A 15,130-nucleotide genomic window follows, 5' to 3' on the forward strand; every position below is an offset into this window, starting at 1 on the left:
TCTGTTCCGAAATACTTTTTCTAGGGAGCTTTTTTAAACCTATAATGCTAGTTCCTGTTCTATAGTAGGTCTGTTACTGTGTGTCAGGGATGTCAGCTAATATGAAGATGGGAGATCACAAAACTAGGTTTTTGTAGTGCTTTCAGAAAATAATTTTCTCTCTGTGCTTCTTTTTTTTTTCTTTGAAAAGAAGAAGACAGTCGAAGAATCTTTTTGCTAAGTGTTACAGCTTCAACACTTGGTTTTCTTGGCCATAATTTAACCAGTGTTGATTCTGGCCTGGATTCTGGGTGTTCATCTTTGTGGAGTAACAAAGTTTGCAGTTGTGAGCCTTTCAATATTGTTCCTAGTGGCCCTTGCACAGAAATACAGTCTTGGAGGAGGAGATGTAGCTCTGGAGAGTGAACTTCTGCAGGAGTTTCTATGCCTTTGAGCAACAGAAACAACCAGAAAAGCACAGGGAAGTAATACTTAGGCTCTGCTCTAAGTATTGCTCTAAACTTTATGGCAATAATGAACAAATCTCTAACTTTTAATGCCTTATTGCACAGTAGCTACTGAGTTTCAGCATGTGAATGGCTGCTGAGGTAGCAGAGAGTGAGCACTTGCTGCCTCTTCTCATGTGTAATCAAAAGGTACAAATGAGAAGTTATCTTTTTCATAAACCGGGTCACTGGGTTAATAGAGTTTTGAAAATATCCCCTCCTAACCCATGCCATTAATATCTCAGCATCCATCTAGATTTTAATACTGTCGCATGCCCATGATATGTGTGTCTGTCATCTGCTTGCTTTGAGGGTTTTCTCCTTTAGTCAAGGAAATACTCTGCAAGGTTGAGATTGCTGCTGAATGCAGGATGATGCTCTGACTGGCAACAATTCATCTTCATTTGAACTCTAAATATTCCATGTCTCTAGCTGATGAAAGGCTTGATTTAGGATAGCAACTTAGTGACTATTCCAGGAAGGGTTTGAAAAGGCAATATTCAGCTTAAATTTACAGAAATTTAGTTTTTAAAAACTAGTTGATCTTTTGAAGTTTCTGAGTCTGGTAACCATCCCCTGGACTCTTTTGTATCCTGCTGTAATGGGTTTGACTGAGACACTGTGGTATGGGTAGTGTTTGCGCTGCTTTCTTCCTGAGTTTGTTCCCTTTGACAGTGATTCAGCAGAAAATTCTAGGGTTTAGGGCAGGGAGGAATAGGGAAAGCACTTGCTGAACTGTATTTGTTGTTTTGTCAAAAGAGATGAATCTTCTCTCTAGTTTAGATGGCTAAAGTTAGGAACTTAGTTCAAGGGACTTGAGATGAACTGTTCTCTCGGCAAACGTCTTTCTCCTTGGCCATCCTAAAGCAAGCCCTGGTGATGCTGTTAGACAGCTCTTACAGGTGGGGATGGATCTGTTCCCTAGCACCTTCCTGAAAGGTGCTGATCTTGTTCTGAACAGCACTGCTGAGACTGTAGAACACAGAACATTAGCTTGACTTTCCTGTTGAGTCAGACACTAAATACTTCATCCTTCTCCCCACACCTTTTGGGCCCAGGTGCTCTGTTGCTTTTCTGAGCTACAGTCTGAGCAGGGTGCATTGGCACACTGTTACTCCTAAAGTTGTGGCCTTCCCTGATCTGATAATGGCAATACAAAAAATTGGTTGGCTAACAGGTGTGAAACCCCTTTTGGACTGGTCATCAGGATCTTGCAAGGAGGTGTCAGATGCCTGGTTTTCTGAGCAGGGGGGATGCAGATTTCACATGGAGAAGGACTCAGTCCTTCTTGCCCTGTAGGAGCAAGAGCTGAATGGCCACTTTGTCCATTTCAGATGTCTTTAAATGTGCTTTTTCTCCTCCTCCCCTTTCTCTGAGAAATAGAGTTCACTCTACCTTTGTTATTAGGAATACTCCTCTCCCTCCTTAAGTGCATCATACCTAAAGAGATCACACTATCAAGTCAACCCATTTTCCTCACGTAATGCAAATCCATCTACTCCAGATAATCAGGATTACCAACCAGCTTTACTTGTGAGCTCTGAGAGCAATAGGTTGTAGGTGCCATGTGGTTAGCAAAATTCTCTCTATTTAAATGGAAGGCAAGGAGATGTTTAAAAGTTGTTTAAAAGGAGTTGTTCCCTCAACTGGCTCGTTTAAGTCTTCTCCCACCCTAGAGATTAGCACCCAGGTCCCAGCCACCCTGAGGTTTCTGGGATCATGCTCTGACTTCTGTGAGTTAATGACTTTTCTGCCTGTGTCCAAATGACACTGACTACCAGTTACAAAATGAAATTGGTAAATTCATCTGTTAGCTGCTCTCTCTCCTGCAAGATTTACTTCCATCAGGGATTTTTATAGACCAATGTTGTGTCTTTCATGATGGGAATGTGTGGTGGAGGAAATTTATTGTTCCCTTCCTAATAGATAGCTGTAATTTCATTTCAGAACAACCACTTTATATGCGAGAAAGTGATTCCATTATGCCACTGCACAGCGTTGGGAGCATCTGTGGCAGTGGGGCATTTGGATTAAGGAGAGTAAAGGCTGCACATCTGCTGCCCTTCATCCCTATTCACAGAACAAAGTGTTAATCCTAAAGAAAAGAGAGCAATTAGCTTGTAAACCCTTCCTGAACTCACTGGAAGATTAGCCATTTTCAATTAAAGCTTTTCAGCTGGAAAGATAATGGGCTAAAATTTCCAGCTTTTAAAAAATACTATTATTGACCATGTGGTTTTATTTCTGTCAATTTACATCCTTTATAATTAGCTACCCTGGGATAATTAGGACTGCCTCGCGCCATACCCTGTTCCCCACTCTCTCCCCTTAGAATGCAAATGGCAAACTGACTTCGTGGTCCATCTCCCGGCCTGTTGCAACTGGCACGGATCCACTGCTGCTGTCCGGACCCACGCTGGGGATGAACCCTAAGCAGTATTTTGTAGGTTACTGTAACGCACAAGTGAAAGGATAAACCTTTACACGCTGCTATGAACGTGCTGTAACTGTTCCCGGGGAGACCGGATGGGAGCAGGGAGGCTGATCCCATCTTGCAAACCTGCAGTAACAAGCAATTTGCAGTCCCTCGGGGAGCTCCGCGTATTCTAAAGCCAAAATACTTCATAAATCACTGGCCCCAGCACTTGGGAGTTACCTGGAGCTGTGTGTGGCTCTGCTTTGTCCCAGCTTGGGAGGTAAAATTTTGACAAGCTGGAGCGGGAGCCAAACCGGCAGATGGAAACACCTCTCCCCAGAACATGCGGCTGACCAGCCCTGTCCGAAGGCGTGTTCGAGCACTTCTGAACGGTGCATCCTCCTCGCGGGGCGTCTGGGGAGAGCCGGGAGCCTTCCTAAGGCAGCCAGGGAGCCTGACCTGGTTTCACCCTGCTCTGGAAAGCTGCACTCTGTGGTGATGCAGTGACTTCTGGGTCATCTCTGCCTGCTTTCTGTGATCCGCTCCCCCCGCGCTCCTGCTGCTGCCGCAGAGTGTGGCACTGGCAGTGCTCAGCGTGGCCTGTGCTGCCCACCCAGTGTGGGGGAGAGGCTGGGGCTGGAGCCAACAGCCAGCTCGTGTCCCCATCCAGCTCTGTGTCCCCACTCAGCCAGGTATCCCTGGCTGCACTGCCTTGTGTCCCATGCTACCATGAGTTAATGTCACCTGCTGGGTTTCGGGGCAGTTGTGGCTTTGGTCACTACCTGTGACTCTGAAGCAGCACAGCGGTGCCTGTGCTGCTGTTCGTGGCTGTGCTACAGCAAAGCAAAGAAAGAGAAGAAATGCTGATCTTTCAGGGAACTGCTTGGCTATGCAGGCCGAGGTACCTCTCATGGAAATGTAATGTAAGGTACCTCCACGGCCAAGGACTTCTGAATGAGGTAAGCTCAATGAGATATCTGAATGCAAAACCATCCAGAGCTCTGACTCCTGGGTGCAACATGGCCTGCACTTTTTCTGAGTCGCCAAAAATTATTGGTATTGCTCCTAGTCCTTGGCTGTCTCCCACACAGACCTTGGCCAGGTCCCACCTAGCTTTGCCTTGTCTCTTATAGGAGACTTGCACAGTGTAGATACTGCATGGTAGCACGTTAGAGCGTATATTAAAGCCATTAAAGCTTTTTTTAAGGAATATGGCTTGGTGCTTTTGGGATTTCGCTGGCCTTATCATGCTACTGATACATCGTCTTTTGCAGTCAGCGCTTTTCTTGCTATTTCTTTGTTGAAGTGCATATGAAAATATGCCTTGGAAAATATTTTACATCTGAACTGGTTAATACAGCACCTTGGAGAGAAGGTGTCTGATGCAAGAGAGTACAAATGAAGCCTCATTAAGCAGGAATTCAGTGATTCTACTGAATGCCCCAGCAATTAAATTTCATCTAGTTTCATATGCAGGTCAGGAGAGTTTGTGAAAGAGAACAGAGGAAGCAGAGCACTGTGGCTCTGTACTATGCAAATTAGTGTTAACATGGCATTTCATTTATTGTTAATGCATTGTTACACTGCTACTCATTGAAAAGAAACTGTGTGACAACTGGTAAGACTGATGACCCACTTGCTTATTTTTCCAACTGTGTTGGCAGTGTTGCCTCTGAAGAGACCGGTGCCAAGATAAATCCTTTAAGGGGAAGATGCAGAGGTTTTTCTTCCCGCAGACAGGAGTGGAGTTGGATGCTGACTAAGACCTGTCCTTCAGGCTGCAGTAGGCTGTAGCATTGCCTCTCTCTCTCTTTTGGGACAAGATATGGCATGGCCACGTCCCTGTTACTAGAAGGGCCTTTTGTTTGGGCTCAAGCACCAGGTCCTTTCGAATCAAGAGGAAGAAGCCTTCAGTCTCTGCTATTGCAAAGACCTGAGCTCCTGTGGCATGTAACAGGCATGTAAGGGATTCAGGGCTGTTGATGTACTCTGCAGCCCCATCCACAGGCTCTCACACCTCTGCTGCCATGAGGCAGCTCCCTGCTGTCCTTTGGGCTGACTGTGCTCTGGGGTTGTGTCCTGTTCTTGACGGGCTGCAGTGCCAGTTTCCTATTTTCTCTCTATGTCCAAAGGTCCATAACAGGGTATGTTTTCTCTCGTCTGTATTTTGATTAATGTGGTCTATGTGATGGAGCTTCCTTCACCTAAATTGCCTACCCACAGTGGGGAAGGGGGGTGGATACTGGCCAGCTGCTAACACAGACCCATCACTATTTTCATTCTTGGTGATATTAATAAAATATAAAGAAGAAACAGCATTTCTGCTGAAGAGAGAGCACAAACAGGCCCTTCCGGGCAGCCACTGGTGCAGTGCCAACTGCAACCACCATGGACTCACTGTAAATTGGAGTGGTTTAATGACCTTAAAACTGGAAACTACCCCCATCACTGAAGAACTTGGACACTTACTTTCCCTACAGTTTTTTAGCTGTTAACCACTTCCTGTCATTCCAGTGCATTGATCAGTAAAAGCTGGGAAGATGGGACTATTAGGCATTTTGTTTCCCCCAGTGTCCTGGTATTGCTCTTGGTTTCTTTTTCTGCATGGTTCCTCCAATCATACACATGCTTGAGGATTTTACTGGTGTCCCAAGGCTGTGTGATACCAGCTAGCTAAATTGCTATGTAAGATTCGAGGGGGGTAAAAAGTAAAACCAATTAGGAGCATCCCCAAAAGGGGATGTGTATTTTGCCCAGGAAAAGTGTTTATTCTGTACAATACAGCCACAGAAGTAGAGATAAATGGGAGAAATATGCTCTGTCTAGCTGAAAGTGTTGAACATGCTTTCAGATGCTGTGCAGGCAACTTGCAGAGCTCTGGTCCTTTTGGACCAGGTCATAAACTCCCACCTTGCTCTGACAGAGCTGGTGTTTGTTGGTGGATCATTAACCTCGCGCTGCATTTCTTGTTGCTGTGTCTTGTCAAGTTCATCTCCATTTGGCTTAAAAAATCATCAGAAAGCTGAGATTCACTTTTGTTGGGATGACCTCTGCTAACAAGGTCCCTGAATGAGCTCTTTTGTATCATTAGAGCTGGCTGGGGAATAAAGGATCTTGTACTTTACTTCCACCTATTTGTCTTCCACTGTTTCTCTTATCAGCGCTGAAGTCCCCAACCCTGGTATGTCCTACTCTGATTACCCAGAAAAAATGTGCAGGAACCATTTTATTGTGCTCTGGTGGTAGAAGGAATGGATGGGGGTCTTGGAAATACCTCTAGCAGCACTCTCTGTCTCGGTGCTCTGCATGTGTGCGTGCAGCAAGGGCTCTAATTGCCTGGTGGATGGGTCAATTTGTCTTTCAGTGTTCATTACCCGTAATAAATTAATGTTTGGGACTGGCTGGTGGAATTTGCATGTAAAGGAAAGAACAATCACAGACTTCTTCCTCTGGCTCCATTATTAAACTGTTTAAATACCCTTTTCCTTAAAGGTTTTTTTTTTAAAACCCATTCTCCATTCCCCTTAAAAATATGCTGATGAAACAGTGCGTTGCATTTGGGTTTCTATGTGAAAAACAGGGTATCTGCTTAGACCAGAGATGAGCTTTGCTACAGGCCTGAGGCTGGCATGCAGTTGTCTGGGGTTTCTAAATAAGCACAACTATGTAAAATTGGAGCAGATGAAATGGAGCAAATGTGTAGCCAGTGGAGAGCTGGGTAATCAGCTGTGAAGCCTCTTCCACCAAAAAAGTCTTCCTCTTGTCCCTCCTCCTCCCTGTCTGCTGCAACCAAAAAATTAATCAAGGAAGGGTGTAGACTCTCCAAACATCTTGATTTTGTGCAGAGGTGTTTGGAGTTCCCAGTAAAAACTGTCTTTCCCAGTAAGCCATTTGGAAGCACTGGGTCTGCTGTGCCAGAAACAAGCCCTGACAGAGAGTATGAGCAGGAAGAGCCCCAGCCCAGGCAGACCCCTGATGTGCAAGCGTGTATTATTAAATGGGAGAAGTAGGATGGGAAGAAAGAGATGGCAACGTAAAATCTGAATTTAAAAGAAGTAGGAAGAATCTGTGTCAGTCTCTTCTGAACCTTCCCTAACCCAAAGCAATTTCTGTTGCTAATAATATCATTTGGTATGCGGTTAGAACTTCGGCGTTTCTCTGCGCACTGTGAGAGCGCGTGGTCGGGTGTTTTTCCTCATCGTTTTCCTGTGGCTGACTGTTCATTACGTTCATTCAGCTGTCTTCAGAGAGTCTCCTGAGACTCCCTAATGTGGAGTGATGTAAGATTCTCTCCATGTTCTCCAGAACTCAGGGCATGTTCAGCGCTAAATGGTCCATTTCAGGATCTTGCTCGAGAGTTCCACAGCGCTGTGACTTCTGACGAGGAAGCTTTTGGATGTGGTTAAATAAGTAATGGTTTAAATGGCAGAAACAAATACCTGGCAAGCATTGGACTAAATGATGGATATTCGGAACGGCCTGTGATCTTCCCTCTCCTGTCCTCCCTGTCTTGTTCACATAAAAGTGTATTTTGTAAATGTAATTCCAACCAATTTAGGCCATGTAAGGTTTGCAGCATCACTCCCACTGAGGTTCTGGGTGATTTGTAAGTTAGCTCTGGGGAAAGATGTATAGGTTCAAGAGCAGGACAGTGTGTTGGGTACAAGAAATGCTAAACTAAGTGCTGGTACTTACCAGTGCATGTAAGGGCAAATACTCCTTACTTACAGCAAATGAATTTTACTCAAAGGTCAGCCTGTTCCTGAGAAAAGTAAATGGCCATTTCTCTAGACTGGTGACCTGTTGACTGGTATTACCACTTCAGTTGTATGGACAAGAACCAAGAGCCTGCATGGATGGATGTTTCCAGCAGGGACCACCTAGAAACTCTTTAATCATGGACTGCCCTCAGCCTATGCTGTCTTTCCACTCAGCATTTTATACTGAAGAGGGGATCCAAGAAAGCCTTCCCTACTCTCTCTCTCCTACTGGGATAGTAATAGGAGATCAGAATATGCCAAGAAAGCAGAACTGAGATGTTTTTGTTTTCTTTTTTTTTTTCCTGTGAGAAGACTTTTTTAACATCCCACCTCCCAAAAATTAACTACTTCTTGCAATGGGCACAGTCTGTGGGTAAAACCCAGACATTCTTAGGTGAGACTTGTAGGTAGTTGATATTGCCAGAGAATTTTTGAACAGCTGCTAATTCTGAGCACACAAGCTTAAAGTTTATGTCGGGAAGGTACAGACAATGCACAGACTGTTCCTGAAAAATCAAAGCTCTACATAGTTCCTTGAGTTCTTCACCATAGTTTAGGTTGATGTCTCATGCTCTTTTATGACACCTACATATTTTGATGCCAAAACATATGCTTCTGGTCTGCCTTATTTTGCTGGGGTGTGTGTTTTATCCTTTCCCTTTTGCATTAGAAGCTCAAGCTGTTCATTTCAACTGATTTTAATACAGCACCACCTGAAACATGAAGAAAGTGTTGCATTTGTGGATTTTGGCCAGAAACCATAGAGTAAACATCTTTATCCTCTCCAGGCTCCTGGTGTGCTGGTGTCTTGCCAGCCAGCTCAACAAATGCCACCAGCAGTTCTGGGCTTGAAATGCCCAAATGCTTCTTCATTTCCCCATCAGAGGAATGGGGCAGCTCCATTCAGTTCTCATCCACAAAACCAAGCAGCTTCAACTACATAGTAGCCCCATCCTCTCATGCACTTTCTTAATGCAGCAGATATTCTGGGAAGAATTTTATGGTGGTATAAACACAAACAATTGTTTTTAGCTTTTCTTTAAAACATCATATTGGATACATCCATTTCATGGCAACCAAAGTAATGGGCTATTCTCAAATTAGCATCTTCTTCTAATTGTGGTGCAACTGGTGATGTTTTTTTTTCCTTTAAGATGGAATTTCTCTGCAGCAAAAGCATTAAGAGCTGTATGAAAAGATTTCTAATTATAAATTTTGCCTCAATTACTAATTAAGTCTATTGTCAGACTGAACAGCTTTTTAAAAACAAATTATGGACCAAAATATCTCTTTTGTAAGTAGTTTTTTATTAGTTAGTAATTTTATTGCTTTTGTATAAGTCGTCTGTGCATGAAACAGCTGAGTTTGAACCACAATAGAGATGCTGCTTCATTTCAATCTGAGCAAGAACCCTGGCATTAGGCTGAAACCCAGTTCTCCTCCTCCACACAGAGTTAGGGTTCCCAGGTCTGTAAAAATTTTCTGCTGATACGTTCACATGAGTTCAGGCCCTTTTGATTTATCCTGTTTTGTTTCCTAAGGAAGCAAGACTTAACCTTCCTGCCTCTCTATGAGCTTCCTTCTAAATTTGTAACCTCTTGGCCGCTTTCACACAAATCTAGTAGCAGTCCCAAACATGACTGAATCCTCATACAAAAGTATAGATGGCTGTTGTACTTTTGGACCATGATTGTCTTGCACTCTCTCTACTATTTGTGGGTATAATCTTGCTGTTATAGATGACACCAGTTCCCAAAGGAGTAGAGTGACTGTGGAGAACACTGCCATGGGCTGGTTGGTACAGTCAGTTTGCATCTCACAACTTGCCTGAGAAGGGGACCTGCATGGTGCTGGAGGCAGGATCCAGCCCTGTGTACCCTGCAGACAGACTTACTGACCCACAGCCAGGGCAGTGGCATCCCCTTACATGCTCTGTATCTTCAACATGAATCAGCCTGCTTTGTCTTCTATTTTAATAGTAAAAGAAGCAGACGCTGGTTCGTTACAACCATTTCTTACTAGGCTAATGCCCTATCTCCACCCACAGTGCAGGACCAGCAGTTTTGGAGGGAGCCGTTCCTGGCATCCTCTCCTGGAGGGCCAGACTCCCGACCAGCTGGTTCCCATCATTGCCCCCAAAGTCTCCCCTCACCCAAATCGTAGCACAGGACTTGCATGCATTTTGCCCGTGCTGGTTCCTCTGCTGAGAAACCCTTCCTAAGAAAGGGTTAAACCGAGTTTTCAGCAAATGCTGTAGGCAGGACACAGGACTGCAGCCTCATACTCCCTTACGAGCACTGCGTGTGTGTGTTTGGGAGGCAGGGTAATGCTTTGACAGCAGCTTGACATTGCCTTGAAAGGTGCTGGAGGCTCTGCAAGCACTTGCCAAGAGGGGGTGGGGGAGAGGAAAGTGTGTCAGGCAATACTGCAGTCGCAGCCTCTTCTTGCGCTCAGCCCCGTTGCCGCTGCTGCTGCTGCAACTCGGGGCCGGAGCGCGGCTCCGCTGCCGCCCAAGTTGTGCCGCTGGTGCGGAGCGCGGGGGCAGCGGTGCCTCCGCCGCAGCACCGCCTTCCTCCGGTTTATGCCTTTTTTTTTTATTCTCCCCCCCCCCCCCTCCCCCGTCGCCTGAAATCCCCGTGAAAGCCACCGAAGGGTTCTGGCAGGAAGGGGCCAGCACATCTCCATGGGATGATGCCCGCTCTCCACCGGTGGAATACCGCCGGGAATGAAGTGCACGCTCGACATTTGCTGCATCTGCCGGAGCGTCAGGGTTCGGTGGCTGCCTCCCCTTCAACCAGCTGTTCCGGTTAATCACTGCGCTTCCAACTTTTGCTTTGCAATGCCTGATGGCCAGCGGAGTCGAGAGAACTAGCACGGCATTTTTAGGACCCTATAAAAAAAACCCCAAACCCCATACCCTTCATTTTCCTATTTCTGCACAGGACTGGCGAGTCACACGTTAAACATCCGTGTAAAGACGTTTCTGTCTAAAGGATTACCACATTTTTGAGTCCTCGCAAACTGGAGTGCCCAGGACGGTTTCTGCCTGGTCTTGCTGCCGTGGAGTGAGGGAGCAGCGTGTGCGCTGCAGCCGCACTCGGCGGCGGGAGGCAGCCCGAGAGTGAGCTCGGGCTGGCTGGGAAAGGATTCCAGCCCAGGCAGGGAGAGAGAACGGAGCGGCTGTTACAATTAGTTGAATGATTTGATAGATAACAGCAGACATGCTTTGTGGACTGAAAAAGGATTTGCAGTCAGACTTTGGTGAGTGAGCCTGTCCGTATTTTCCTCCTCCCCTTCTCCAGTAGTTTACTTTTGTTTAATCTGATTTCCTTTAACTACGTTTAATATCATTAGCAGTTTTATGTGCTACTTTGAAACTGTTTTGCAAATCCAAACCGTCGCATACAAACTTAATTGCTTTGATTTGCAAAATATATCTCTGCTTCTCTGTAAAGAATTTCTCTCTGTGACCACTGGAGAGTACCCTTCAGGCTGGCTTCCCGTTCTCCAGCTGGAAGATTGGCAGATACAGGGGCTGTTCTTAAGGCACCTCAGATATTGCAGAGCCTTTACGGTTGCTTTGGCTTTTTAAAAAGCAAAATCTAAATGTAGCTCTTCCGTTTTCCAAGATCAGTGTGTGAATGGGCTGGGCATTCAGCAGTGGTGAATAGGGGCCTAGGGGGGAAGACGTGGGTAAAGGACTCTGCTGAACATGGTGGGATCACTGCCATCACCCCACCTCCAGTGTAATCCACTATTACCTTGTCTAATAAATATTTCAGCTCCTGCTAGAAATCTGCCATTTCAATGAGCTGCTAACCCCTGTTTAGATACCTTGAGTGAGCAGTTCACTATTACCGGGGAGTATAAAAAAATCTATTTAATTTCTGGAAAAGAGAGAGTAAAGAAGTGTAGAAGGGCACCCTTTACAAAGGGCACAGACATCAAATTCTGGTCCCAGTCTTTCCAGGAGGAACAGGCTCTGATATTTCTGACAGGGTGCAATATTCAGGTACTTTGTTGCATGCTACAGCTCTGCTTGTTGCAGCTGCATGTACTGCATGGAGCTTGCTCTTCTGCTCTGATGCAAGTGTTTCCTTTCTGAAAGCAAAGACATTGGAGTTGGAAATACAGAGGAAACTTATGGTTTCTGAATCATTTTACACTGTTTGAAGTGATGTAGTGAGACTGTCATCTCCTTGGCCTCAAGATGCCCTAAAGCATGAACCTAACTTTAGAAAATCGTTTTCCCTCTCTAAATCCGAAGGGTAAAATGAACCAGGTGTAAAGCAGCTTGGCCTGGCTGTGTTGCCTAATCCCATGGATGGTGACTAGATGCTGTGTTCACCTACTGTTCCAGCACAGGAAGGAGCATTTTGGAGGCTGGGGCTTAATTTGAAGCTGCCTGAGACACGGTGATGAGTCCTGGTAGGCAGAGGGAGCCTGGGTGTGTGATTTAACAGGGCAGGAATGCAGCCGTTCCATGAAAGGATCAAAAGACAATTTGGCAGGAGCTCCCCATTGCTCTTGGGGCTGAGCCATAAGCTGGGCCCCTGGCTCGGAGGTGGCTGACACTGACTGTGCTGGAGGGGTCTCCTGGGTGCCACCAGCCACAGACAGGGTCATTCGTGCAGCTCCTCCAACATGTCACCAGAGACATCTGGTGCTTCCAGATCACTGTGCTGCTGCAAACAGCGATGTTGTCTGGGTGTTGGGTGATCAAATGAGAAATATTCCTGATGTCAGCCCCAAACCTTTCTTGAGACCCTTGGGTCAGTACTGTGTCATGTACAAGGGAATGGTACAGTCACTGAGCGGGTAAGAAAGCCTTCTTCACCCGGGTGTCAAACCCTCACAACTTGTGCTGGTGGTGCTCCTGAGAACCAAGCCCGTGATTTCATCACCCAGGTGGTACTGTCTTCTTCAGCACCCCACAGGTGAGGCCATCCATTGCACCAGCCACAGAGCAAAGACAGAGAGGGATGGGCAACCATCTAGTTCCATGTCTGCCATCCCTGTTCTTCTTTGTTATTTTAGTGCACAGAAAAGAGCTTTGAGGGGGATTGATTACAACACATTGGGTTTGGCTTTGCTGACACATTAAGGGAGCTCACTTTTGACCACTCAGCTGATTTGGTAATGTGTTTTTTCTCCTGATACCTGGCTTGTTCATGAGACTCATCTCTTCATCTGGAAATCATGTGGAATGGAAGCAATGAAGTGAGTTGCTATCTTATCACTCATTTTAGCATTGTAAGTGCGATAGGCAAAACCAGATGGATTGTTTAAAGAAGCATCCAGACATTTCAAAAGTGCTTTCTTGGCCCACTATCATTAGGGCCTTGGTGATTTCTTTTCTCTCCTTCAGCCACTCTCAAAAGTTTTCGATGAGACAATTTAATAATATAGAACTTTTGTCTGTCCTTCAGAATGGAAGGATCAGAAAATGCAAACTAGCTGTGATGTTTTATGGAAGGTGGGGGAAGTGTTTTTCATCTGGTTAGACCAAGACTGTGTGTGGCTCTGCTGATGGAGGTGTGTTTCCACAAGAACCCTTCTAATTTTGGCATTGAAGGACTTCCCTGAAATGCTTCATGGACTTTCTGAAGTCCGGGACCACCACCTATGTTTTGCTCTAGCAAACCTTCAGTTAGTCCTTACTGCAGGATCACTGCAGGAGTGGCCAGAATGACAGAGCTTATTGAATCTCCTTTGTGCTGCTCCAAGTGACCAGCTGAGGATCCCGCTGCAAATCAGCCCAAGTTAAGTGGTTTATTGAAGACAGCACAGGTAACTTCAGAAAACCCTTTGTCTTTCAGGTGTATGCATTTGGGTAACTTAATTGTTTTTTATTTTTTAAAGTATGTTTTGTATGGAAGGCAAAGGAAAAATAAAGGTAGTAGATAAGGATGTTCAGTGCTTTTTTGTTTGGGTTTGTTGATTGGTTTTAGTTATGGGGTTTTTTGTTGCCATTAGAAGCCATGCTTTTAGGGTGAGACGGACTCTCTGCAGACCAAGGAAAACAGTGTGAATTTCCTGTCCCTTCTTCCAGACCAGCAAACTGCACGCTTTATTTGCAGGGTGGGAATGTCCAGGAATAGAGACTTGTTAATAGATCTCTGTCCCTTCCTGCTTGTTGTTTTTCAGGGGATCAGCTCCCCTGTTCTCTCTCTGCTTTCCGAATAGGCACAGGGAGGAATAGAGAAAAACATGCCTCAAAGGGATAGAAAACTAATGTGAGGAGCTAGAATAAGACAGGAGGAAATCTTCATAGATAAATCTCCTAGGGAGAAAGATTTTATCTTTCTTATTGAAGAATTTATCACAATAGTGCTATTTAATATAACTCCTGCTCATCAGGCTGCTTACGTCACTTGTCAGCTTTGCCTCAGTTGCAGCAAAATGAAAGATTAAGAGAAAAACTATCTGGGGTGTGCGTACCAAGACAAACATCTCTGGGTCTGAATCAATGATCTTAATTTCCTTGAGCCAAAACTGGGCAGAGAGAGTTTGTCTGGGCTATTCCTCTCGCCTGAGCCAGTATAGGCCATACCTTTGTTACCATCTGGGAACAACACATCAGCTCAAATTAATTCAATAGACTGAAATATTAAGGAAAAGCTTTGTGCATCTGCAGTTTTGGTGCTGTTGCTTCCTCTCCTAACATCATGGGAAAGGCTCTATCCACATTTGTTACATGCACGCTGGTGGCTAATGAGGCCAATAAGAGATAGACATGTCCTATTGCAAAAGGCACAGCAGAGAGACTCCTTAGGTGGTAAATTCTGCAAGGCATGATTCTTTCTGCGTTGTCTTTTCTCCTCGAGAGTGATCCTGCGTGTGTTCTCAAAGGAAACAGCAGAGTTATAGATGATGTGTCTCCAGACCTCCCGATTGGAGGCCAGAGTAGACCAGTTATGGTGATCAATATGGCCATCCTAACACAGATGACAGATTACTCCTTCCCTCTGTGCACCACAATTCTGGATGTCTCAGTAATAACACTTTCTTTCTCCTCCCTCTCTTCTCTTTAGCATAGAAAACTCATCCCTCACCCCAGTTTCAGAAGCTGTGGCCTTCTAGATGTCTGACCAGCCTACGCTGATTCAATCTGAATGAAGTCCAGCTGGATCACATCTTTACTGAACTGTGGTACCCAAATCTGGGCACTGCATTCAAGATTAGGCTTCTGTCAGTGCTGAGTAAAATGAAATGGTGGTTTCACAGATCCTGCAGACTATATCCACCTTACCTGTACCAGGGTATTGGCTTTTCTTGCATATAACGTGGCACTGTGGAATTACGTTTGGTTTGCAGTCCACAGTATCTGAAAAGTCTTTCCTAACTGTCACTTGGATAGTTTTTCCCCATTCTTCATTCATAGGTTGTTCCTGCTCAGGTCTGGTAGCTTGTGTGCACCTCTACTGAATTGTACATCTGTTTTTTCAAACATGTATGAATCATTCTGT

At 45.2% G+C, this 15,130-nt stretch overlaps 1 protein-coding gene across 7 annotated transcripts in view; it reads left to right on the top strand.

Moving 5' to 3' along the window:
- Nucleotides 1–15,130, top strand: part of GRIP2 (glutamate receptor interacting protein 2) — a 280,221-nt gene that overhangs the window by 185,923 nt on the left and 79,168 nt on the right. Inside the window, exon 1 of one of the 7 annotated variants that reach the window (XM_032699237.1) lies at nt 10,819–10,922. The exons of the other annotated variants lie outside the window; for them this stretch is intronic. Coding sequence (XP_032555128.1) covers nt 10,883–10,922 — 40 coding nt within the window. The 5' untranslated portion in view covers nt 10,819–10,882. Of the gene's footprint in view, nt 1–10,818; nt 10,923–15,130 lie in introns of those variants that run through there. 7 annotated transcript variants of the gene reach the window in all.

Source organism: Chiroxiphia lanceolata, chromosome 11 (genome assembly GCF_009829145.1).
Source record: "Chiroxiphia lanceolata isolate bChiLan1 chromosome 11, bChiLan1.pri, whole genome shotgun sequence".
Taxonomy (NCBI): domain Eukaryota; kingdom Metazoa; phylum Chordata; class Aves; order Passeriformes; family Pipridae; genus Chiroxiphia; species Chiroxiphia lanceolata.